This window comes from Choloepus didactylus, chromosome 15 (genome assembly GCF_015220235.1).
Source record: "Choloepus didactylus isolate mChoDid1 chromosome 15, mChoDid1.pri, whole genome shotgun sequence".
NCBI classification, from domain to species: Eukaryota; Metazoa; Chordata; class Mammalia; order Pilosa; family Megalonychidae; genus Choloepus; species Choloepus didactylus.
In genome coordinates this window covers 82,462,215-82,488,468 of record NC_051321.1, presented here as the reverse complement: position 1 = coordinate 82,488,468, position 26,254 = coordinate 82,462,215, and the positions used below count along the sequence as shown (strand labels likewise).

Here is a 26,254-nt window from a genome sequence, read left to right as displayed (position 1 = left end):
ATGTTGCACCATGAGCCAGTAAGTTCCCAGATGCAGGTCTTTAAGGATGGCGTCTCGGTCTGCTGTGTGAACTCTTTGCTGCACAGATGCTATAGACATCTTGTGGAGAGGTGGGTGGAGGAGTTGGATAATGAGTCGGACTTCAGAGGAGAGGTTGTGATGGAGCTAACACTTGGGTGGTCATTAGCATACAGAGAGCCCTGAGACTGAATGAAGTCACTGAGGAGTGAGTAGACCAAGATCCGTTGCACTGGTCCTTGAGCAAGAAGTTGTGAGATGAGGATGAACTAGCGAAGGGGTCTAAAAGGAGCTCTGGTGAGGTAGTTTGAGGGCAGGATGAGATCCAAAGAAGATCTGGTGCCTGAAAGCCACATGAAAAGAGCATTTCGGGAAGGGAGGAGTTCTCAGCAGTGTCACATGCTGCATGGGGCTGGTGTTGAGTGAGGCTGAGAGCTGACCAATAGCAGGGTGTGGGAGGTCATTGGAGACCTTGACATACAAAAACTGTTTCAATGGAGGAGCAGGGAAATGGGGCAATAGGTTGAGGAGAGAGGAGATGGAGGAAAATAACAGCACATTTGTGGGTTGTGGAGATGCTCCAGTGCAGAGAAAAGCCGATGATGTAGGAGAGAAGGGGACAGTTGGGACTCAAGAAGTAAAGAGGGAATGAGATCGGATGCCCAAGTGGGGGAGATGGCCCTGCCGAGAAGCAAGGGCAGTTCATCGGTCATAATAGGAGGATAGGGAAAGTATAAGGGGACATATAGAGGCAGGTAGGTGCAGAGGTTGGAGTGCAAGCTCGTGAATGGAAATGAGTAGCGCTGTCACCTGTGGCCCCACATGTGAAGATGGGGACAAGGGAAATGTTGGAGATTTCAAGAATGAAAAGGTATGAGTCGTCTTGGAGAGTGGGAGAGTGAATGGAGGGGGGAAAGGTAGTAGGATGGCTCAGTAGCCCACCTTGAGGTAAGCAGTGATTGAATTTAAAATGCGGGATTGGTGGTTTCCAGATGGACTTGTTTTGTTTTTTTTTCTTTAGTCACTTTCAGCGATTGGGATACAGACCAGGTGGTGTTTCAACCAGTGCTGGAGTTTCACTGGGCAAATACCCCGGAGAGCAGAGAGCAGTAGCATTAGAGGTGTATGATAGGGAGTGATTGTAATAATGGACACAGGCTCTGAGCTGGGTCAAGGAGGGAGGTTGAAAAGTGAGGCTGTATATATGTGGCAGGATCAAACACACTTATTGTGGATTCCGCATAGTCAAAGAGTATTGAGATTGTGCATCTCTAGGGAAGATCACTGAAAGTGGTCAGGGAGCTGAAAGCTAAAGATTGAAATTGGGGAAGTGTACAGTCATTGATAGTGGTAGAGTGTGTGATTAGGGAAATGGATGACAGAAGTAAGGTTGGTGAATAAATCAGTGGTGGAGAGGAGGAGATCAAGGATCCCAGAGGGACAAGGTATTGGAAGAATTACCCACATTGACACAGAAATGCAAGAATTGCCATAGGATTATATTTGAAAGAGGTGACAGTGAGCAGATCCTCTAGGAAGAAGAGTGGCCTGGGATTATGGGTGCCTGTCGTTTCCTGGGCTTCCTCTCCTCCCAGAAGGACTCTTCATGATTTGATATCCGGTTACCTTTTTGTCCAGGACCCTGAACTCTGAGTCATGCCGTGATCTTTCGTTTTCCAGATGCTTTTTCCTTGGTTGGAAATTCTCTCCCTCAGGGTGCTGCCTCACCTCTTGCAGTAGCCCTGCTGCACAGCAGACTGTAGGTTTCCAGTTTGAGCTTGCAGCATTTATCACATTATTGTGAAACTTTTAGTTCACATTCACTATTTTTCTACCCTTTGTTTTTTTTTAAACCAGGTTGACCTTTCCCTCAGGCAAAGAACCTTATCTTTTTTTTTTTTTTTTGCCCAGGTTGCAGAGTAAAAAAGTTTTCAGCAAACTTGAGGAGTATTCTGTTTAATAGATGTTGATTGAAAATCAGTTATTATCAAAGAAGCAGTAGTATGATTCTTTACAACTGTCTCAGTGTGATGCTGACTTAGGTTACTTGTATCAATCAAATGCACAAAGTTAATGAAAGAAAGTTTAAATTATGTGTTTCTGTTTTATCCATAGAATATAAAATGACTGCCCTTAATCTAGTTACGTTTTAGAGAGGATTAAAAAATGTAGACTCATTTATTGACTGTGCTAGTAGATTGGAATGAAGATAGACACATCACTTACACATTTGGAAGAGAGCCTCAGTTATTCATTTCCCCTGCCCTCTGGTTTGAGCCTTCCATTGTGGTCTTAGGAACCAAGTTCGCAATTGAAGGGAGGTCCTAAATTTACTAAGATGATCCAGGGAGTAAGGACAACAGGTATGTGTAGTTGAAAGATGACTCTAGAACAATTAAATGCTTTCTTCCCCTTTCTTACCAACTTACTGTTTAAGTATGATCAATTCATAACAACACAAAAAATGAAAATACTAAGAATTTACTTACTTGTTTGACATTAGTATGCTTAGTTTTATTTCCCTTAAAGAGAGTCTTTAGGTGAAGATTTTTTGTGAATATTTTCCTTTCTCTTAATGATCTCCTGTGTATTTGTTAATTTTATAATTACATGAAGTACCAAAATAAATCACTTCTGTTAATTATGGTTTGATTAATAGTTTATATTGTTTGCTTTTGGAACATTGTCAAATTAATATCAATATATAAAATTGTACTGACAAAATATTAATTTTGTTTTTTCATTTTTATCAGGAGCCATGAGTGGAGAATCTCAGGTCCACGTTTTTTGGGGTGCTCCCGTTGGCCCATTGGAAATGACAGCATCACAGGAAGCAGCTTCTTTAATATCCACTGCTGAGCCCTGGAAAAAAATTCAGTTTTTGTACAGTCAAAGTCCTTTACAACTAAAGAATGAAAAATGCGAGCAAAAAATCCTTGAAGACTCTGGTGTCCTAGAAGCCATAGATTCTCCAGATCTTTTTAGTGGTTGCTTTCTAGCAAGCTCTGGAGCTAGATCTGTTCATGTGAAAGATGACACCCTACGTTGTATTTCTGAAACACAGAAAATAAAATTCCAGAAGTGCTGCCCCTCAAGGATGAGTGATGTAACTGACTCTGGGGTGCAAGTATGTGGATTTGAGGGTGGAATTCAATATTTAGCTGAAGAAGAAAAGTATCAAAAGCTTCCCAGTGAAAATAAGACAATCACAGATGAACAGCATAATGATCAGTCAGATATCTGTGGTCAGAAGTTTAAAAAAAATTGTTTACAGGTAGTTCGTAAGTGCACAGCTAATTTGGATTTGGTCTGTAGTACTAAACAGATGATTACAGGGCCAGAAGCTATAGAAACAAAGTGTGTGCACCATGAAATACAAAACCAGTGTCCACAGTTCTTTCCCTCTGAAACAGTAGATAAGCCACGATCTAAAGGAGTTGGTACAGGCTCAGACTTTGAAATATCTACTGAGACCGAGTTTCTAAGTGTCATGACCTGCAGCCAAATCGCTTTTTTAGCCCAAAGGCAGTATAAAGGGCGGAATTCTATCAATAAAGGAGCCATAAACATGGAGATTGAACCAAAGGCAAATCAGGGGGAAGAAAGAATCAGGGAAGATAATTGTGTTCCGTCTAACGATGATCCTGCAGAAGGATCCGAGTGCGGAGAGAACCAAGCACATTCCCTTGAACTCTTTAGTCCTGTTTCTGCTGAAATAAAAAGCAGCCACCTTGATGTAAATGCTGATAAAGGTCTTGAAGGAAATGGGGGATCTCAGGAACTTTCCAGTTCTGAAGATAAACCGCTACCCAGTGAGATATGCATTGAGTCATTCTGCTTGGGAATACTGTGCTCCCAACTGAGGACCTGTCCTAAAGGATCTACTGAAAGAAGCCAGGCCTCTAAAGATACACCAGGCCATTGCAGAGCTCTGTCTAAAGTCCTCCAAGTGTCTGAGAAAACCACGTGGACTTCTGATGCACAAGATCCTGCGATAACACTGGACCGAAGCAAAGTGTCAGAATTGAAGTGGTTTAAAAAGACATCACTAATAAAAAATTGCAGTTACAAAAGTCGGAAGTATAATTGTTTAGTCATGGTATTATCTCCATGTCATGTGAAAGAAATAAACATAAAATCAGGACCAAATTCTGGCTCTAAAGTACCTTTAGCAACAACTGTAGTGATCGACCAATCAGACGTTAAGAAGAAGGTTTTCCTGTGGAGGACTGCAGCATTTTGGGCACTTACGGTGTTTCTTGGAGATATAATTTTACTCACAGGTGAGGTCCTCGTGGTACAGTGGCAGTTTATTTCATGAAACTGTGGGCTTCCCCACCTCAGGTCCCCGGGGACCCTCATCACCAGCTGCATCTACTGAGCACCCACGTTGGTCTCCTCACCACCCCCAGCCCCCTGCCCGTTGCCCTTTCTGAGCCTTTGCTCTGTCCTTCCTGGTTCTGCCCCTCCTTTCCAAAAATGCACCTTCTCCTTATTCATTCACTGTGTTAGTGTTCAGGTCACATCACCAGGCTCTTCGTTTGTTTGTTTGCAGCAATGATTAAAGGAAGATACTGATTTTTGCCCCTGTTTCTCAGATGAGGAAACTGAGGCTCAGAGAAGGAAAGTAACCTGCCCAAACTCGCATATCTAGGAAGTCACAGAGCCATGATCTGACCTGAGTTATTATCTCCAGAATCCATGTGCTTACCATACAGTTGTGATCATAAAGCACATGCAGGTTTTAATCCCACATTTTTACCTAATGTAGGATATCTACCATTTAGTTGCATGTTTTTGTTCAATGACTTTAAAATCAATACACAGCATATTAGAGCAGAGATACTGGCCATTTTAAGAAGACAGGATGAATCCCATACCAGGAGGAAGTAGATTAACTGCACCAGCATATTGAAAGAAGGAATGTGGTAGAGAAGAGGTGTGGGTCAGCCTTGGAAGCTTAGAAAAAGAAAACTCCAAGGCAGTCATTGTCATTCCCACTAAAGGGTGTGCAGGGGAATGAGAACCTTCCTGTAGCACTGTCGGAAGCAGTCCCTAATAAAGAGGGAAACCCAGGGGATTGTATCAGACATGCCCCGCAGAGAGTCTGGCCCCTTGGGTAGTACCGGCTTACTTTCTGGGTGGCATCAGCTCTTCTGGCTTCCTTTGTTCTGAGTCGGCCCGGTGAGCAGCCTTTGGCTCTGGCTTCCTGGTTGTAGAACTGCCCGCAAGGTGAGAATCGCCTGCAAGTCTTCTCATTTCTTTGGCAGTTGATACCTCGTTGTAAATTTTTAAAAATTGTGTTCTGGTTTTATATTTGTCTCAGTAACTTGTGTATGTGAGCTTACATGGCAGAGCTGGAGTCTATTTTAGGAGTGCTGACAAAATCAAGTTTCTCAGACTGTAGAGAGGGCGGAACCCTGGACCGTGGGGATTTTACTAAGGCAGTTGCCGTCACTGTTACCTTAGCTAATGTACTTAGTTTCCCGATTGTGTCCTGCCTGGGACACCTCTCTCTCTTTACAGCTTGTAGTTTTGTTCTACCCAGGTAGGTTGTTTCTACCTGTTGGTTTGTTTAGTGCCCCTAAACAATTCTTCTCTATACACCTTAGATCCTACAGCTCTCTTTTTTTCCCATTGGAAAGTGTTTCTGACCTCCAAAGCTTTTCACCTTTAGCATCTATAGAAGATGATTACCCTGCCTATTAGGAAAAATAATCAATGTCCTTTAAGAATGCCTTATGTCAAATTGAGACATATTTTTAGCAGAAGGTATAAATACCTACTGAATATTATTTGCTCTTTTAGGCATCACTGCTTTGGAATCACTACTTTGCTTCCTGGCCCTAAAAGATTTATTTTTAATTTATCCTTATAGCTTTTATCTTATGTAAGTAAAAGCCATTAAATCTTTCTCTGTAGAGCAGTGCACTTCCATGTTGGTATCACTTGAATATACAGAAGCAGTTTTGTTATTTTACCTAGATACACACTTACCTCAGTTCAGAGCTCTGATGTGCTATTTTATCCTTTTATGCCATGGGCAGATCATTTAGCCTACCTGGAAGTCAGTTGCCTGGCACGCAGAAGGCATATTTTCTTAGGGTTGGTACATTAATCACAGTGTGAAGGAATTTATGGCATGATCAAAACTTTTCTCTCTTTGTCTCTCCCTCTAGATGTTACTATTCATGAGGATCAATGGGTTGGTGAGACAGTACTTCAATCAACATTTACCAGTCAGTTATTAAATCTTGGGAGTTATTCTTCTGTTCAGCCTGAAGAATGTAAGACACATTCTGAATTTAATAATTCCTGACCAGTTAAAGTATGTAAACATATTAGTAAACATTAGAGTTAAAATACATCTTTCACAAGATGTTTTCTAAACAAGTTAACTATAGAATACTGGTTTGTTTTCTTCAGTAAGAGTGAAAATAGAATGAAAAACATGAACTTGAATATTGTAATCAAATTTATTTTAAGATATATTGGGGGTTCATGTTTAATTTTCTTAATAAATGAAAGGAAATCTGAGGGGGAAAGTATATATTACCTCCATAGTTGCTGAGAAACCCTTTGATAAAATTCAACACTATTTCTTTAGAAACAGTAAGGATCTTCCCTTAACTGAATTCTGGCAACATAATATTAAAAGTGTAAAAGCAAGAACCAAATATTACATTTAGCATCATACCCTTTTTTATAAGTTAAAACTAACATTAAAAGATGTCATCTTTAGGAATACTCACAGATGCATTAATTAGATAAAAGGGAAAACGGGATGACCTGCTTCATCCTTCAGGGTCAAGGACTTGCAGGGGGCTGAGGTGAGTGGGTGGGATTACGAAGAGACCACGTGGTTAGATTTAAGATATTAGCTTTTGTTTTGGATGATCTGTTTGCTTCCTGGGCTGTTATAACAAATGACCATGGGCTGGATGGCTAAAAACAATAGAAATTTATTCTCTATGCTTCTGGAGCCTGGAAGTCCAAATTTTAGGTGTTGGCAAGTCCGTGCTCCCGCTGAAGGCCCTAGAGAACCCTGCCTTGCCTCTTGCACCTTTGGGTGGCCCCAGGCATTTCTGGATTTGTGGCCGTGTCTCTCTGGTCTTTGCCTCTGCTCTCCCGTGGCCTCTCCCCATGTGTTTCTGTGTCTGCACGTAGGCTTAGTACAAGGACACCAGACACAGGACCCAGGACCCCCAGTCCAGCATGACCTCATCTTCACATAACTGATGACATCTGCAGAGACTCTCTCTCCACATGAGTCACTTTCTGAGCTTCTGGAGGACACTCTTCAACCCATTATAGATGGATTTGTGGGTGCTTATTACCACGTTACAAATAACTAAAGTCAGAGGAGGTCATCTGGGAACCATGGTGGGAGCTGATCATCAAACAAGGATTATGATTAATTGGATTCTGTTCACCTGAGGCATAAAGGGAAAAAATAAAGCATTCTTTAAACGTCATTAATTTTACATTTTCATCTTTAAAGAGTTTAACCTCTGAGAAACCTTGTTCATGTAAATAAGCAAGTGGGAATGGAAGGAGCTATAATGATGTCACTCAGTTCCTTCAGAGTTATTTGCCATGCAGTTTTTTTCTTAAATCTTTCTGAATTTTATTTCCTAGTGTTTAGAAAGTTATACTTTGTTTTTTGAAAGTACTCTTTTTATTTTGAAATAATTTTAGATTTGCAGAAAACTTCCCGTATATCCTTTAGCCAGCTTCCCCAAATGTTAACGCCTCACATAACCATGATGTATTTGTTACAATGAGGAAGTTAACATTGGTGCAATACTCTTAGCTTTGCTCTTCATCTGGATTTCACTGGGTTTCCCACTGATGTCCTTTTTCTGTCTGGGATCCAGTCCAAGACCCCATGTCACATTTGGTCCTCTTGTTTCCTGGGTCTCCAGTCTCTGAGAGGTCCTCAGTCCTTTTTTTCATGATTTCAGCAGCTTTGAAAGAAGAACACTGGTCAGGTATTTTGTAGAAGGTCCCTCAGTTTGAGCTTGTCTGACGTGTCCTAAGCCTGAACCGGAGTGGGGGCCGCATCAGGCGGGGGCTGCGTGGAGGCCATGGGTGGTCACTGCTGAAAGCACCCGTGAGCGCATAGTGGTCTTCTTAAGAAAAATTGTGATGATTGACCTTCTTCAACTTTGTCAAAACCAAAACATTAGAAAAGCCTGGTCTTGAATAGGATTTGTTACCCAGGTGTTTGTTACCAGGGTTTAGAACCGCCCCTATGTTTGGGGGCTTACAGTGGGCCACGCTCCACGGGTGAGAGGCCGGCCTTGTTTTGTAAAGCAGAAGGGTCGCTGTGGAAGGGGAGACACAAAAGGAGTTCCCAAGGAAATCAGCTTAGGAACAAGTGCATATGGAAAATCAAGGGCTGGGAATTAGCTCTCACGTACCCTGTGGAGTTTCTCCAGACACCCATCTGAAGACCATGGAACTTGACATCTTCCCATGGGTCTTGTCGTGTCCCACAGGCACCTCCCATCCAGCACACCCAAAACTGAGCTCTTCTTCTTTGCCTGTTGCCTGTTCCCGCCTGACCCCATTTGTCTTTGGTGCCTTGATCTTTCATCTCTTGCCATAAGAAAAAGCAATAATGTCATCCCTGAGCCCCTTCCCTTCATGTCCTACATCTCACCCATCACCAAGTCCCATTGCATGGATGTCCTGATTGTTTTCCAAATTCATCCACTTCCCTCCATCTGCGGAGCTTAATTAAAGCACAGCTGTTTGCTTAATTAAAGTAGATTTCATGTATTGGGTTCTAAAAACATTAAGACATTTGTGGTATTTCAATGAAGTCAACTTTTTAATTGGGAGTTTTGTGTAAGTATAATCTTTTTTTAGTGAATATTTGAATTTACCACTTCTTAGTATATTTATATGAATGAATGGCATTTAAGCAGAAGTCATCATATTTTAAAGATGTTGATATAATGGAAGGGTAAGAGATGTTTTGAAATAACATGGTGTATTTTACGAGGGATTTGAGAGATAGATGCCATAGGTATCTATGGTTTTGTGGCTGATAAAGTTCAGAAATTTCATAAAAATCTTAGGGCCTAATTCTAGGTAGCAACTATCCCATGGAAATTCTCCATTGAAAATCATATGCCTGGCACCTGGTGGAGTGCCTGGCGCAGAGAAAACGATCAGCATGTGTTTATGGAACAAGTGGAGAACAAGCATTTGTGTGGCACAAGGAATACGCGAGGACAAGCTTGCTTTTTCCCTACTGAAACTGGTTCACGGGCTCTGCTTTCTATAAAGCAATTAAGTGTTTTTGTGCAAGATCTTATTTTAGTCTACTTTGAATCATGTATTCAGATTTGCCTCCTTTTCTTTCAGAGAAATTACAATTTAGTCAACAATACTCATCAAACTGTACATTTAAAATGTGTGTATTTTATTATATGTAAAGTATACCTCAGTAAAAAATGAGAAAAAACTTTGAAACAGGAAAGAGAAAAATTGTAAATGGCATAATGACTGAAGAATTAAATAACTGATTTAACAACCAAAAGAAATGTTACAATGTAGCTATGCTCAAATGTCAAATGAGAGTTCCAGTTGTTTTGGAGACATGAAATCTACCTTTAGAAATGAAAGCTACCTATGTTGTAGAAATGAAATCATGTTTTAGATTTAATCACCCTTTAGAATATAAAGTTCTAAGGCAGTAGTAGTATGTGTTGCCAAGGAAATATAATGTTGCCATCCTCTGGTGTGTGTGTTTTCTTTCCTAGATTCCAGCACAGTTAGTGCAGTTGTACTTCAAGACTTGCTGGCCTATGTGTCTTCAAAGCATTCCTATCTCGGAGATCTTCCTCAGAGGCGGCCTCAGAAAGCTAACAGTGTAGAGTTTGTAGAGTTGGAGCAGCTCCAACCTGACGTTTTAGTCCATGTGATACTAAGAGTTGTTGATATCACTATACTGACAGGTAAACATTCTGAGCACCTTCTTAATTTTAGATTGTTAAAAAACTAGGATACAAGGCCCTCTTAGTGCTCCATTTGTTTATCATGACATCTTAATCGCCAGCTGTTAGAGTACGGTGTCTGTCACATATGAGAGAGCAGTGCCGATTTAAATGCTACTGTTCCTTTTCCAGAGGCATTATACAACTACAGAGGACAGAGGCAAAAGAAAGTTGTGCTAACGGTGGAACAGGCCCAAGGTCAACATTATGTGCTTGTCTTATGGGGTCCTGGAGCAGCCTGGTACCCTCAACTTCAAAGGAAAAAAGGTAAATACGCCAAAAAACATGTAACCTATCATCTATGTTTAGGTAAATGATTAATGCTTATGGGCCTAAGATGAAGAGGCTCTCAAGATAGTGGACAATGTTTGAAATATAAGTGACCATGATTAAATATTCAGTAAGCAGATTTCTTGTTACAATTTTATACCTCCTGTAAGCAATCCAGTGATCTAAAAAGTCGTCTGTAATTAATGGTGGCAAAATGAAAGTGTTCATTTATTCCAGGTGTGCTACTCTACCTTTTAAGTGACGATCTTATCTCCTTCAGATAATGCTCTTTAAAAATTTGATCCCAGAGAAGCTTCCACAATTTTTATTTGGCCGAAATATTCTGAGAAATAAACTTCTCTCTGGTTATAAGACAGATGCTGGGGAGTTACGTTAACTCTTTCAAGTCACAGCGTTCCTGTTCAATAGATCATTGTGTTCCAGGTTGTTATTCCAGGTGTTTTAAAAATGTGGACTGTCAGATGTCCATAGATTGTTCTTGTTTAAGGTATGACCCATAATTATTTTTTCTGTAAAGCATAAAATAATAATTTATGGAGTATTGAATTAAGTGTTATTGTTGTTTCAATAAGACAGCATAATTCTTCCTCTCAATTTTGTGAGAAATTTTAGTTGTAACAATAAAAGATAGTTCCATGGCTTATGAGTTATTTTACCCTGCTAAATTAATTCAAAGATTGAATAAGTCTGTGACCCACTGTTTTTTACCTGAAGGAGTTAATGCCTCTTCCCAAACGTCTATTTAAAAGTAGCTGTCTAGAAGTAGGATCTATCACATTGTCCCTCTTAATCATTAATAGTCTGTAACTAGGATCTGAGATAAGTTTGGTTTTTTTGCTTTTATGCTAGGATCAAACAGTGATACTTGTTTGTTTGGTTGAGAAATCTGACAAACATGTGCACGTGATGTTCGCCATCCCACAGCTGTGAACATGCAGCCAGCACCTGCCAAGTGGGACGGAGGGCAGGGGGGTTCCTCACTCCTGGGGGAGTTCAGCACCGCAGCTTGCTCCGGGGTCAGTTATTTGGTGAATAGAAATTATAGTGGTCTCTAGAAAATTCTGTGGTATTTAGGTTAATATTGAAAACTTATGAATTCAGAAATTAAGATGTAGGTGTTCTATGTTCATTCATTTATTCATTCATTCGGCATACATTTATTTGTATCCATTGTTTTTCAATTTTACCATCCACCTGAATACCTTAAGAACATTCTTTTAAAAATAGGAATATACCAGTTTTGAAGGCTTACTTAAGTAAATGATTCTGCTTTCAGAAATTATTAGCATTCTGTTTCTTCATTTATTCATTCTTGAGGCCTCCTTTATATTAACTTCTGTAATGGTCACTTGTGCTCCTTGCTCCTGAGGATAACAAGCTCATATTTAGTAGTATAATCAGAAATACCCATCAAGCATTCATTATTGAATATGGGAGATAATTTGTGGAAAAGAATAAAAAGAAACCCCAAATTCAGATTCTTTTGAAACATGTGTTGCTAGTAGGAATTTGGCACGCCTCATATGTAGCAAGGATTTGTTACAGTTTAGGTTCTGATGATGTGTGGACCAGGGACAAAAATTATACTTCTTAGGAGTAATTGGCTACGCATAAAAATAAGTTATTTCAGAACTAAGTGCCGTACCAAGGCAGTGTCCTCCTGGAATTATTTGACAGATGTCAAATATTTAAAACATACAACAAATTGTAAGAAAATATTCTCATGAGAGTCCTAATTAAGCACAGAGTAATGCAAATGATCCCAGTATTTATGATTAAATTTATGCAAAATCAGTTATGTCTGCATGGAGGTTTGAAATCCACTCACAGCCTAAATTTGTGATTCAATATAGAAATACATTACAAATTGTAACTGTTTCATTCCAGTCTCCCTCAGACTCCCTAGTCCAACCTTCCCAGGGCTCCTTTCTGTCCCTGGAATGACAAGCTTTGTGCTGCCTCAGGATCTTGAATGGATCTGTTCTCTCTGCCTCCAGGGTTTTCCCTCTAGCTCTGCCACCTGCCCCAATATCATGTCCTCAGAGAGGCCTCCCGTGTGTAGCCAAAATTAGTCTGTATCATTTACTCCATTCATGGCCCGGAACACAACTGGAAATTATCTATCTTATCTATTTGCTTGCTTGTTAGTTAACTGTTCTTTTCTCATTAGACTGTAAGCTCTGTGAATGCAAGCACCTTTATAGCTTGTTCACCACCGAATCTCCACCACACAGCACCGTGCCTGCCCCGGTGGATATTCGTTTAATGAAATAGACCTCAGACACCAATTCAACTTTCCCATTGTCTTTAAAGAGAAAGAAACTCAAGCTGGAGGAGGGAAAACCTTTGCTTGATTCAAATGATTTGAACCTTTGAAAAAATATCACAGAGTTAAAAATGCACACACACAAAGGTTTTGCAATCTAGGGGATGTATTTAAAAATTGTACTTAAGCTTGGGCTTTGAGGGCTTGTAGTTAGAACTAGAACCCCATCCTAGCTAGCTTAAACAAGTCAGGGGGCTACATTCAAGGAACACTGAGCCTCTCATGGACCTAAGAGCAGGGGGCTGATGACCTCGGTGGGGCTTGGAACTGGGAGCTGAAAAGCTGCGGCTTATTCTGAGGCCTGCCCGCTCTGAGGCCTGCTGTATTCATGCAGCGCAGACGCGATCTGCTTCTCAACAGGAGGGTTACTCCATCGCTCCTGAGTGCACGTTGCCCTTGAGGAGTCCAGTCCCATTTCCAGTTCACACGAAAGAGAACCTGGTTGGATCTGGTGTGATCAGCTGTGACTAGGACAGTGTCACAGGAGCACAAATGGGACGGCCGAGCTCATTTCAGAGTGCAGGAAAATAGGGTAATTTGTGGTCTGGGTGGACACAACGGTACTCACTGCTAAATGTATGTATGTGCATTAACTTGGAAAGATAAATATGATATCTTATTTAGCTTAAAAGTAGATTTTAAAACTTCATGTACATCTTGGGAAATGGGAGTTTACATCCTGAAACCTCATTTTGCATTTGTTTAGAGTATATGTAGCAAAATATGTTACATGTAGTTTGAAATAAGGGTTCCTGAGTTAATTTGACAGCAGGTTCTCTTACCCTTACAGTGATGTTAAAATTAAATGTTTGAATACTTTAAAAAAACCCAAACTTCTTGTACAGTAGGATCCCATTTTAATAAAAAGGCATCTGTAAGAATTATGTATACATTAAAAAAAATTTGGAAATAAAGATAGGAAAATGCTACCAGTGATTACCTCTGTGGTTTTCGTTTTTTCATGTACGCCTTTAATTTGAATTTTGTGGGTGTATTTAAGCATATACAAAAGTAGGGAGACTAGATAATGAGTTGAACTACCTATTTTCCAGCTTATTAAAACATGTCCAATCTTATTTCACCTGTTACCTTTGTTTTCTTTTACTGTCTGATTATTTTATTTTATAATTAAAAAATAAAAGTAAAACCTTTCCTTTTGAAAAAATAGAATAGGTAATAATTGGAACAACTAGCTAACAATTTGAGGGAAAAAAAAGAGTTAAGTTTATACTTCATGTGTATGCCAGAACAAATTCTAGATGTGTTAGAGATTCAAATATAAAAGAAATGAAACAAGTAGTAGAAGAAGGGATTTGCAAATATATTTGAAATGATTAAGACTGGTAGTTTTGACAGAAAAAAAAAATACAGCAACAAAAACTACCTAAAACTTTCCATATACAAAATTAAAAGGCAAGTGACAAACCAGAAAAAAATTGCATTGTGTTGGAAAATAATGAAATAAGCGAAAGAAAAATAACTCTTGGAGAAAAAGGGCAAAGGAGAACAATAGGCAAGTCCCCCAAAAAAGAAATAAAAATGTTCAATAACGATATGAAAAAATTACTCTTATTAGTAATTGAAGATGCACAAATAAAACAATAGTGATAGATGACTTTTCTCCTAAGAAATTGATAGAAGATACGGGAAAACAGCCACACTTATAAACTATTGTCAATGTGAATTGACAGAACTTTTCTTGAGGACAGTTGACAATACATGTGGAAAGCCTTATTAGCGTCTGGAATACCCTTTGGCCCAGTAACTATACCTCCGGGAATTTATTGTGTCTATGCATAAAGGTGTAGCTAAAAATATGTCTACCACAGTTACTGTTTATCATAGTGAGAAAAAAAAACAACAAAATGCCCCAACATAGAGGGTTGACCATAATAATCTTTAAGATTTGGTATATTTGTGCAGTGACATATTATACAGTATTTAGAAATAATGCAGAATAATACTTAATGACATGAAAAAATATCTTTGACATATTAAGTAAAATCAAACAAATCCAAAAAAATTTGATGATAACTTAAAATGTTAACTGTGTTTATTTTGGGATATTGGGATTATAGGTGCTGTTCTAGTTTGCTAATGCTGCTGGAATGCAAAACACCAGAAATGTATTGGCTTTTATAAAAGGGGGTTTATTTGGTTACAAAGTTACAGTCTTAAGGCCATAAAGTGTCCAAGGTAAGGCATCAACAATCAGGTACCTTCACTGAAGGATGGCCGATGGCATCTGGAAAACCTCTGTTAGCTAAGAAGGCACATGGCCAGTGTCTGCTCCAGGTAATGGTTTCAAAATGGCTTTCTCCCAGGACTGTTTTCTCTAGGCTTCAGCTCCTCAAAAATGTCACTCTTAGTTGCTCTTGGGGCATTTGTCTTTTCTTAGCTTCTCCGGACCAAAAGTATGCTTTCAATGGCCGTCTCCAAAATGTCTCTGTAAGCTGAAGCTCCTCTCTCAGTTCCAGTGCATTCTTCAAAGTGTCCCTGTAGCTCCTCTTCAAAATGTCACTATCACCTGCACTGAGTTCCTTCTGTTTGTCAGCTTATTTATATGGCTCCAGTGATTTAATTTAGATCCACCCTCAATGGGTGGGGTAACAGCTCCATGGAAATTATCCAATCAGAATCATCACCCACAGTTGGGTGGGGCACATTTCCATGGAAACAACCTTATCCAAACCTTCCAACTTAATTCCCACTAATATGTCTGCCCCCACAAGATTGCATCAAAGAATATGGCTTTTTCTGGGGGACATAATACATTCAAACCAGCACAGGTAGTATTTATGTATTTAGTCTGTCTTGATTTCTAGGTATGTTTTTTGTAATAAGACAAGAAAATTATTTTAAATAGTGACTGGTTTTAGGAATCAACTTGGAATGTACATGCTTTGGTTCTGTCTAGTGAGGCTCTATCTATACAGATTTACTAACTTGTTTTAACAGTGTACACAAAAAACTGTCTTATCAAAGAAATGAAGGAGATGGGTGGGGAGTGTGAATTAGATTCATGGCCTGACATAAGTGGGAAACTAAAAAGACAACTGTTATTATCAGAAAAATGAGTGCTAAGAAACCTCCTTTTGTTTTTATTGTAGTTTTATAGTTGGATTGGATAATAATATAGGATATAATTATTTGTCAAGAAGGTCTGTGGTTTTAAGAAGTAGAATTACTGAGAGAATTAAAAATTGGTGTGACTCTAAATCCTTTTTGTTTCCTGAAAAATTTAGCTAAATGAGATAACTAAGATGTTCAAATATCAATGAAATATTGGTTATGGCAGACATGTATCCATTTCAGTGTCCTTTTTTTTTTTAACCTTTGCCTATAGATATCAAAACAAGAATTTCCTATTCTGTAATGATAAATTATGACTGTTTAAGGAGATCAAGAAGTCTTTAGAAAAAAAATTACTAAAATGATCTCTAACATCCTTATCTTATTGCCTTAATCAGCATTCGTAGTTTGTCTCTTTATACCTAAATTCCATAGTAATAGAAGTTGAATTTAATTGATTTAATCAGATCAATCTATTTAATATGATTCTGAGCCTAGGCTGTTTCCTTTATGTTGACTTTTTGTTTTTGTTTGTTTAAGATTATCTTTGGGAATTTAAGTACCTTCTTGTTCAGCGCAATTGCATGCTGGAAAACCTAGAATTGCATACGACACCTTGGTCATCCTGTGAGTGCTTGTTTGATGATGATGTAAGGGCGGTTCAGTTTAAAGCAAAATTTCAAAAAAGTGCCCCAACATTTGTGAAGATGTCAGACTTGGCAGCACACCTAGAGGAAAAGCATTCAGGTAAGATCTCTATACGGAAATGTTTCTACTCTTTTTGTTGTTTTTGTTTGTTTGTTAAGAACAGTTGTAGGTTTATGGAAGAGTCATGCAAAAAGTACAGAGATCCCATATACCCTCCTCACACATGCAGTTTTCCTATTATTAACATTTTACATTTATGTGGTAATGTGTTACAGTTGATGAACCAATATTATTACAATGATATAATTACTAAAGTCCATAGTTTACATTATGGTCCATTCTTCATGTTGTACAGTTCTGTGGGTTTAAAAATTTTTTTTTATTGTGGTAACATCGTCCTAGTTTGCTAATGCTGCAGAATGCAAAACACCAGAGATGGATAGGCTTTTTTGTTTGTTTGTTTGTTTGTTTGTTTTAGCAATAAGAAAAAATGATAAAAAGAAAAATAACATGTCATACAATACAATATACTACTAAGGACAGCAAATAACACCACTACCAAGAATCCCATATTACTCCCCTATATCCCCCCCTCATACACATTTAGCATTGGCATATTGCCTTTGTTACATTTAATGGAGGTATATTACAATGTTACTGTTGACCATAGACTCCAGTTTGCTTTGATTATGTTTTTTCCTGAATACCATCCCCTTTTCAAATTTCTACATGGTTGACATTCATTTGCTTTCCCACATGCAAAAACATTTTTATATTTGTATATTTAGTAACAGTCATTGGCCACTCCAGTTTTTGCCACGTTATACAGTCCCAGTCTTTATCATCTATCTTTACCTCTGGTGTCATACATTCTCCTATCCCACCTCTTTCAGCTTTACTCACAGACATCTTTGTTCAGTGTACTTACAATATCGTGCTACCATCACACAGTATTATGCTATCTATTTCTGGATCTATGCAATCAATCCTAAATGTTCTGTAGTCCTTCAGCATCAAATGGCTGATCTCTGCCCTCTTTCTATCTCCTGGTCACCTGTGTTGTCAGCTTTTAACTCCCAAAGTTTGTTCATTAATGTCTGTTCATATTAGTGAGACCATACAGAATCTGTCCTTTTGTTTCTGGCTAACTTCACTCAACATAATGTCCTCAAGGTTCATCCACATTATTACATGATCCATGTCTTTGTTCTGTCTTACAGCTGCATAATATTCCATCATGTGTATATACCACAGTTTGTTTATCCACTCGTCCTTTGATGGACATTTGGGCTGTTTCCATCTCTTGGCAATTGTGAATAATGCTGCAATAAACATTGGTTTACAAATGTCTGTTTGTGTCTTAAGTTTCAGTTCCTCTGAGCATATACCCAGCAATGGAATAGCTGGGTCATATGGCAAATCTATATTTAGCTTCCTGAGGAACCTCCATACTGTCTTCCAGAGTGGTTGCACCATTCTACATTCCCACCAACAATGAATAAGTGTGCCTCTTTCTCCACATCCTCTCCAGCACTTGTCATTTTCTGTTTTTTGGATAATGGCCATTCTGATAGGTGTGAGATGATATCTCATTGTGGTTTTGATGTGCATTTCCTTAATAGCCAGTGAAGTTGAGCATTTTTTCATATGCTTTTGAGCCATTTGTATTTCCTCTTCAGAAAAATGTCTGTTCATGTCTTTTGCCCATTTTTTAATTGGATTGTTTGTCTTTCTGTTATTGAGATGCAGGATTCCTTTATATATTCAGGATATTAAACCCTTATCTGATATGTGGTTTCCAAATACCATCTCCCATTGTGTAGGTTGCCTTTTTACTTTTCTGACAAAGTCCTTTGATGTACAAAAGTGTTTAATTTTGAGGAGATCCCATTTGTCTATTTGTTCTTTGGCTGCTCGTGCCTTGGGTGTGAGGTCTAAGAAACCACCTCCTTTCACAAGATCTTTAAGATATTGCCCTACGTTTTCTTCTAAGAGTTTTATGGTCTTGGTGCTAATGTTAGGTCTTTGATCCACTCTGAGTTAATTTTGGTATAAGGTGTGAGATGGACATCCTCTTTCATTCTTTTGGAAATGGATATCCAGTTCTCCAAACACCATTTATTGAACAGGCTGCTCTTTCCCAGTTGCTTCGGCTTCACTGCCTTATCAAAGATCAGTTGTCCATAGATGTGAGGGTCTACTTCTGAACACTCAATTCGATTCCATTGATCAGTATATCTGTCCTTATGCCAGTACCATGCTGTTTTGAGCACTGTAGCTTTGTAATATGCTTCAAAGTCAGGTAGTGTGAGACCTCCCACTTCACTTCTCTTTCTCAAGACATTTTTGGCTATTCGGGGCACCTTACCCTTCCAAATAAATTTCGTTATTGGTTTTTCTATTTCTGTAAAGTAAGTTGTTGGGATTTGAATTGGTATTGCATTGAATCTGTAAATCAGTTTAGGTAAAATTGCCATCTTAACTATATTTAGTCTTCCAATCCATGAACATGGTATGTTCTTCCATTTTTTCAGGTCTTGTTCAATTTCTTTTTGCAGTTTCTTATAGTTTTCTATGTAAAGGTCTTTTGTGTCCTTGGTTAAGTTTTTTCCTAAATACTTGATTCTTTTGGTTGCTATTGTAAATGGGATTTTTTTCTTGATTTCCTCCTCTTGTTGCACATTACTTGTGTATAGGAACACTACAGATTTTTGCGTGTTGATCTTGTAGCCTGCTACTTTGCTGTATTCATTGACTAGTTCTAGTAGCTTTGCTGTAGATTTTTCTGGATTTCCTACATATAGAATCATGTCATCTGCAAATAGTGAAAGTTTTACTTCTTCCTCTCCAATTTGGATGCCTTTTATTTCTTTTTCTTGCCTAATTGCTCTAGCTAGAACTTCCAGCACAATGTTGAATAGCAGTGGTGATAGTGGGCATCCCTGTCTTGTTCCTGATCTTAGAGGAAAAGCTTTCAGTCTCTCCCCATTGAGTCACTGAGTGTGATGTTAGCTGTGGGTTTTTCATATATTGCCTTTATCATATTGAACAAGTTCCCTTCTATTCCTATCCTTTGAAGTGTTTTCATCAGGAAAGGATGTTGAATTTTGTCAAATGCCTTTTCTGCATCAATTGAGATGATCATGTGGTTCTTCTGCTTTGATTTATTGATGTGGTGTATTACATTAATTGATTTTCTTGTGTTGAACCAGCCTTGCATACCTGGAATAAATCCCACCTGGTCGTCGTGTATAATTCTTTTAATGTGCTGCTGGATTCGATTTGTGAGTATTTTGTTGAAGATTTTTGCGTCTATATTCATTAAAGAAATTGGTCTATAATTTTCTTTTTTTGTAGTATCTTTGCCTGGTTTTGGTGTTAGGGTGATGATGGCTTCATAGAAAGAGTTAGATAGCTTTCCCTCTTCTTCAATTTTTTTGAAGAGATTGAGCAGGATTGGTACTAATTCGTTCTTGAATGCTTGGTAGAATTCACATGTGAAACCATCTGGTCCTGGGCTTTTCCTTTTTGGGAGCTTTTTGATGACTGACTCAGTCTCTTTACTTGTGATTGGTTTGTTGAGGTCATCTATTTCTTCTTGAGTTAATGTTGGTTGTTTATGCTTTTCTAGGAAGTTGTCCATTTCATCTAAGTTGTCTAGTTTATTAGCATATAGTTGCTCATAGTATCTTCTCATTATCTCCTTAATTTCTGCAGGGTCAGTAGTTATATTTCCTTTCACATTTCTGATTGCATTTATTTGCATCTGCTCTCTCTTTTTTTTTGTTAGCCTAGCCAGTGGTCCATCGATTTTATTGATTTTCTCAAAGAACCAACTTCTGGTTTTGTTGATTCTCTCTATTGTTTTCCTGTACTCAATTGCATTTATTTCTGCTCTAATCTTTCTTATTTCTTCCCTTCTGCTTGTTTTGGGGTTAGTTTGCTGTTCTTTCTCTAATTCCTCCAGGTGAGCAGTTAACTCTTCAATTTTTGCTCTCTCTTCTCTTTTAATATAGGCATTTAGGGCAATAAATTTCCCTCTCAGCACCGCCTTTGCTGCATCCCATAAGTTTTGATAAGTTGTGTTTTCATTGTCATTTGCCTCGAGGTATTTACTAATTTCTCTTCTAATTTCTTCCTTTACCCACTGGTTGTCTCAGAGGGTGTTGTTTAGCCTCCATATGTTTGTGAATTTTATGACCTTCTGCCTTTTATTTATTTCCAACTTCATTCCATTGTGGTCTGAGAAAGTGTTTTGTATAATATCAATATTTTTAAATTTGTTGAGACTTGCTTTGTGACCCAACATGTGGTCTATCCTAGAGAATGTTCCATGAGCACGTGAGAAAACAGTGTATCCTGCTGTTGTTGGATGTAGTGTTCTATAAATGTCTGTCAAGTCTAGTTCATTTATCATACAATTCAACATCTCTGTTTCTTTAGTGATCCTCTGTCTAGATGTTCTATCCATTGATGAGAGTGGTGTATTGAAGTCTCCAACTATTATTGTAGAGGTATCTATTTCTCCTTTCAGTGATCGCAGTGTTTGCCTCATGAATTTTGGGGCATTCTGGTTTGGTGCATAAATATTTATGACTGTTATGTTTTCTTGATGAATTGACCCTTTTATTAATATATAGTGTCCTTCTTTGTCTCTTTTAATTGTTTTGCTTTTGAAGTCTAACTTGTCTGATATTAATATAGCTACTCCTGCTTTTTTCTGGCTGTTGTTTGCATGAAATATCTTTTTCCAACCTTTCACTTTCAGTCTATGTTTGTCCTTGTGTCTAAAGTGAGTTTCTTGCAGACAGCATATAGATGGGTCCTGTTTTTTAATCCATTCTGCCAGTCTGTGTCTTTTTATTGGGGAGTTTAATCCATTTACATTTAGTGTTATTACTGTAAGGGCAGTACTTTCTACTACCATGTTGTTTTTTGGAATTTATATGTCATATCTTATTTTTTCCTCTCCTTTTACCTTTCCTGATAATCTTCATTTCTGCACTCTTCTCCAACTCTCTCTCTCCTGTCTTTTCCTATCAGCCTGTAGCACTCCCTTTAGTATTTCTTATAGTGCCAGTCTCTTATTCACAAACTCTCTCAGTGTCTGTCTGAAAATGTTTTAATCTCTCCCTCATTTTGAAGGAAAGTTTTGCTGGATATAGAATTCTTGGTTGGCAGTTTTTCTCTTTCAGTATCTTAAATATATCATGCCACTGTCTTCTTGCCTCCATGGTTTCTGCAGAGAAATCTGTACATTGTCTTACTGACTTTCCCTTGTATGTGATGGATTGCTTTTCTCTTGCTGCTTTCAGAATCCTTTCTTTGTCTTTGACATTGGACAATCTGACCAGTAAGTGTCTTGGAGTAGGTCTATTGGGATCTATTCTATTTGGGGTACGTTGTACTTCTTGAATCTCTAATTTTCTGTCTTTTATAAGAGTTGGGATATTTTCAGTGAACATGTCTTCTATTACTCTTTCTGCCCCTTTTCCCCCTCTCTTCTCCTTCTGGGATACCCATAACACGTATATTTGTGTGTTTCATGTTGTCACTCAGCTCCCTAAGACCCTGCTCATATTTTTCCATTTTTTTCACCATCTGTTCTTTTGTGTGTATGAATTCGAATGACCTGTCTTCCAGTTCACTGATCCTTTCTTCTGCCTGTTCAAATCTACTGTTGTGTCCCTCCATTGTGTTTTTCATCTCTTCCATTGTGGCCTTCATTCCCATGAGTTCTGCCATTTGTTTTTTTAAGTTTATGAATTCTTCTTTATGGTCAGCCAGTGTCTTCTTTATATCCTTCAGCTCTTTTGCTATATCTTCCTTCATTTCATCAAATTTATTTAGCATTAGTTGCCTCCACTCCTGTGTCTCAGCTGAGCTATTAGTTTGTTCCTTTGGCTGGTCCATGTTTTCGTGTTTCCTGGTATGGCTTGTTATCTTAAGTTGTCTAGGCATCTGATTTTCTTGATTAGTTCATTTTGGAGCTTGTTTTCTGTCTTTTACCTAGTGGTTTTCTTGTTGGTTGGCTTTGTTCTCTGGCCTCTGCTATTCAATTCAACTTATTCTAGACCTCTAACTTAGGTTCTATTTAGTTGATCAGAATTTTTCCCCTCTTGTTTTTTCTGTTTCTTGCTCTGCCTCTATGTAACCTTTTTGTGAGTGGGTCTCCTCAGATATGGTCGACCCTAGTCAGATTTTCCCAGTCTAGTGAGGCCCAGGTCTCATTGGGAGGGTATGGAGTTTTCCTGAGAATGAGACCCTCCTATGAGGCCTTTAGAATTGGTGCTTTTCCTCTCCTGTCCAGCAGGTGGCACTGGCCAGCCCACAGCTTCCCCACCAGTGTAAGGAGGTATGGAGCATTTAGTTCTCCTGGTGACTCTGATCCTGTCGGGCACGTGGCTGACTGAAGCCGGAATCTGAATTCCAGCCCGTGGGGTCTGAATTCCCAGAAGGAGGACTGCCAGTTGAGCTGGACCTCCCTCCACTCTCCCAATCCTCAGAACTCCAGTTGTCTCTCAGGGGCACTATTCCCTTCTCCTCTCTCGTCTTTGGGGCCTCTGCAGGTAGATTCCTTGGTCAGCCTGAGTTGCCAATTAAAGACGGGGGTGGAGGCCTTCAGTAGTGAATATGGAACTCAAAGACACTGTGGGTATGCTGTCTCCCCCAAGCCCAGCCTAGTCCCTCAACCTGGGCTTTCTAATAGAAAATAACCACATATATTACTTTTAGATTTAAAAAAAAAAGTAGAAAAGAAATCAAGAAAAAGAAAAAAGGAAAAAAAAAAAAAAGAGTCTCTTTTATAAGTCTTTCCCCAGCCTGGAAGTTTTGTCAGTGTCAGAATATAGCATTTAAAGATATGCTTTGGGCTATTGTCTGATAATTACTCTTCAACCGCTTCAGTTCCACCCCTGCCGGGGGCTACTGAAATGCAAAAAGATAAGGGATCAGTGAGAAGCCAGAAGGGACAAAATGTAGGGGAGAAAAAAAAATGGCTTTTTTGGAGTCTGGGAATGGGTGCCCGCTTTTACGTGCCCCCACTTCTTGGAGCCCAGCCCTTCTTTAGCACCCCAGCTCCCAAAGTTAGTTAATTAATTTGTTAATTAATTCTGCAGTTGAGGCTGGGTTGAGCCTCCCTTCTTGCCCTCAGCAGATTGCTGTTTTTTGGGTTTTTTTTCTCCCCTTTCAGGGAGCCGGCAGCAAGACAGTCTGTGAGGTCTGGGTGGGGAGGGGCGCCAGACCCCTGGTCCGGGGAACTTACAATGTTCGCTGCGATCTCAGCTTTTCCTCCGATTCCAAACTTGTGTCCAATGTGTGACTGGTTACTGGAGACCCCGAAAACACTGTTTCATATAGTTCTTGGGTAATTGCCAGCTGCTCTAGGGGAGAGACGAAATTCTGCTCTTCACCACTCCGCCATCTTGCCCTGCCTCCGATGGATAGGCTTTTATAAAACAGGGGTCTATTTTGCTACACAGTTACAGTCTTAAGGCCACAAAACGTCCAAGGTAACACCTCAACAATCGGGTACCTTCACCGGAGGATGGCCAATGGCGTCCGGAAAACCTCTGCTAGCTAGGAAGGCAGCTGGCGTCTGCTCCAAAGCTCTGGCCTCAAACAGCTTTCTCCCAGGATGTTCCTCTCCAGCAAGCTTGCTCCTCCTCAAAATGCCACTCACAGCTGTACTCACTAAGTTCCCTCTCTTTGAGTCAGCTCATTTATATAGCTCCACTGATCAAGGCCCACCCCGAATGGGCGGGGCCACGCCTCCATGGGAACATCTCATCAAAATTATCACCCACAGCTGGGTGGGGCACATTCCAAGCAAATCTCTGCCCCACAAGACCACAAAGATAATGGCATTTGGGGGACACAATACATTCAAACCGGCACAAACATATACAACATAAAATTTCCCATCTTAACCACTTTCAAGTATAAAATTCACTGGTGCTAATTACATTTACACTGATATGCTGCCATCAGTATTATCCATTAGCAAAACTTTTCCATCGCAAAACAGAATATCAGTACCAATTAGGCATTAACTCTCCATTCCCCACCCCTGCCCCTGCCATGGTAACTCGTATTCTAATTTCTGAATCTATGAATTTGCATATTCTAGATATTTCATATATGTGAAACCATACAATATTTGTCTTTTTGCATCTGGCTTATTATATTCAACATGATGTCTTCAAGGTTCACCACTTGTAGCATGTCTCAGAACTTCATTCCTTTCTGTGGCTGAATGATATCCCATTGTATGTATACACCGCATTTTGTTTACCCATTCTTCCATTGGTGGACATTTGGGTTGCTTCCACCTTGGCACTTGTGAATAATGCTGCCATGAACATTGGCGGACAGGTATCATTTTGAGTCCCTGCTTTCAGTTCTTTTGGGTATACACCTAGAAATGGGATTGCCAGGTCACATGGTGAGTCTATACTTACCTGTCTGAGGGACTGTTTTCCTCAGAGGCTGCACCAGTTTACACACCCACCAGTGATGCACAGGAGTTCCTGTTTCTCCACATCCTCACTAGTGTTTGCTATTTTCCTTTTTATTTAATAGTAGCCATTCTAGTGGGCTTGAAGTGGTATCTCATTGTGGTTTTGATTTGCACTTGCCTGGTGGCTAATGATATTGAGCATCTTTTTATGTGCTTATTGGCCATTTGTATGTCTTCTTTGGAGAATTGTCTCCTATTGGCAAGGTGCACTGCCGCTGAGGGCTCCCGGGCTCAAATGGTCCTCCTGCTTGTTCTCAGTAGCAGAGACTGCAGGTGCACACCACTGTGCCTGGCTCTCTTCTCATATAAGCAAGAAAGCCACCATTTGTAGGAAAAATGTGTGACTGAATAGTAAAGCGCAATACAGAACTTTGCAAACAGCTGAACCAGATATTGGCAACTTCTTAACTTTTGCCTCTAATCCTTTGAGGCTAATTTGTAATTATTAGAGACCATTTGAAAATACTGTTTTGTATATAGTTTCCAGCAACTAATAAAACATCATTTCCCATCATTTAATAAACCTGAAATAGAAAAATGACCCTTACAGAATCACTGTTGAAATAAATATTTTATCAAGTCACTAAGTTGTCATTTAGATATGAATCTTTAAATTTAACATTTATAAAATCTGAAATTTACTTACCACTTTGTAAAATACAGTAATTTACTTCCTGAATTCAAATATGTATGTGTGAGTGTGTATAAAATGCATCATCAGAAGCATTCCACTAAAGAACATACTCATTTGCTTTCCATTAATTAAATATTATTAAATATTAAATTAGTAATATTTAAGTGAAGTAACAAAAGGAATATATTTAAGGTTTAAAATGCCACAGACTTTGGAATGAAGGCAGAATAAGATAGTGGAAATAACTAGATAAATCTCTACAATTTCAGTGGGAAATACATTTTTACTCAGTTGCATTAGCTTCCAAAAGAGAGTTGATGCTAAAAGGATACTAACTTTCAGTTGAAGGTATAACACGTTAAACACTGAAGCTATGTTTGGGCTTGTCAGATGGCAGTAATTAGTAAATGTGAGAAATTACGAGTTTGAAAACCAGTGGGAAGTTTTCCAGTGGCTTTTATATAGCAGATGTATTTAGAGGGTAAATAAGAGTGGGAGAAAATGGGATGCATCTGCAGGTTTATTTTATTACACAATTTAACATCTTTTAATGAAGAAGAAAATATTCGGCCAAACTTATTTCTCAAAATTTGTATAAGTTTACTATTTTTGGTGCCATTTATAGGTTAAGTTATTAACAACAATTCAGGAACTTTGGATCTTCATGCTGAGCGTTAACTTTATTCTTCTATTTGTGTGATAATTTTCTGAATTCTTGTAGGTAGTTTTAGATTTTATGA

At 38.9% G+C, this 26,254-nt stretch overlaps 1 protein-coding gene across 2 annotated transcripts in view; it reads left to right on the top strand.

Annotated features, from left to right (window-relative positions):
- The first annotated feature begins 1,916 nt into the window (after nucleotides 1-1,916).
- Nucleotides 1,917-26,254, top strand: part of LOC119510774 (shieldin complex subunit 2-like) — a 37,778-nt gene continuing 13,440 nt past the window's right edge. The window contains exons 1-6 of one of the 2 annotated variants that reach the window (XM_037805129.1): nucleotides 1,917-2,043; nucleotides 2,772-4,301; nucleotides 6,198-6,305; nucleotides 9,792-9,986; nucleotides 10,158-10,292; nucleotides 16,255-16,461. In XM_037805129.1, the coding sequence (XP_037661057.1) occupies nucleotides 2,022-2,043; nucleotides 2,772-4,301; nucleotides 6,198-6,305; nucleotides 9,792-9,986; nucleotides 10,158-10,292; nucleotides 16,255-16,461 (2,197 nt within the window). In that variant the 5' untranslated portion in view covers nucleotides 1,917-2,021. Of the gene's footprint in view, nucleotides 2,044-2,569; nucleotides 4,302-6,197; nucleotides 6,306-9,791; nucleotides 9,987-10,157; nucleotides 10,293-16,254; nucleotides 16,462-26,254 lie in introns of those variants that run through there. The other variant, XM_037805130.1, reaches the window with a different exon arrangement.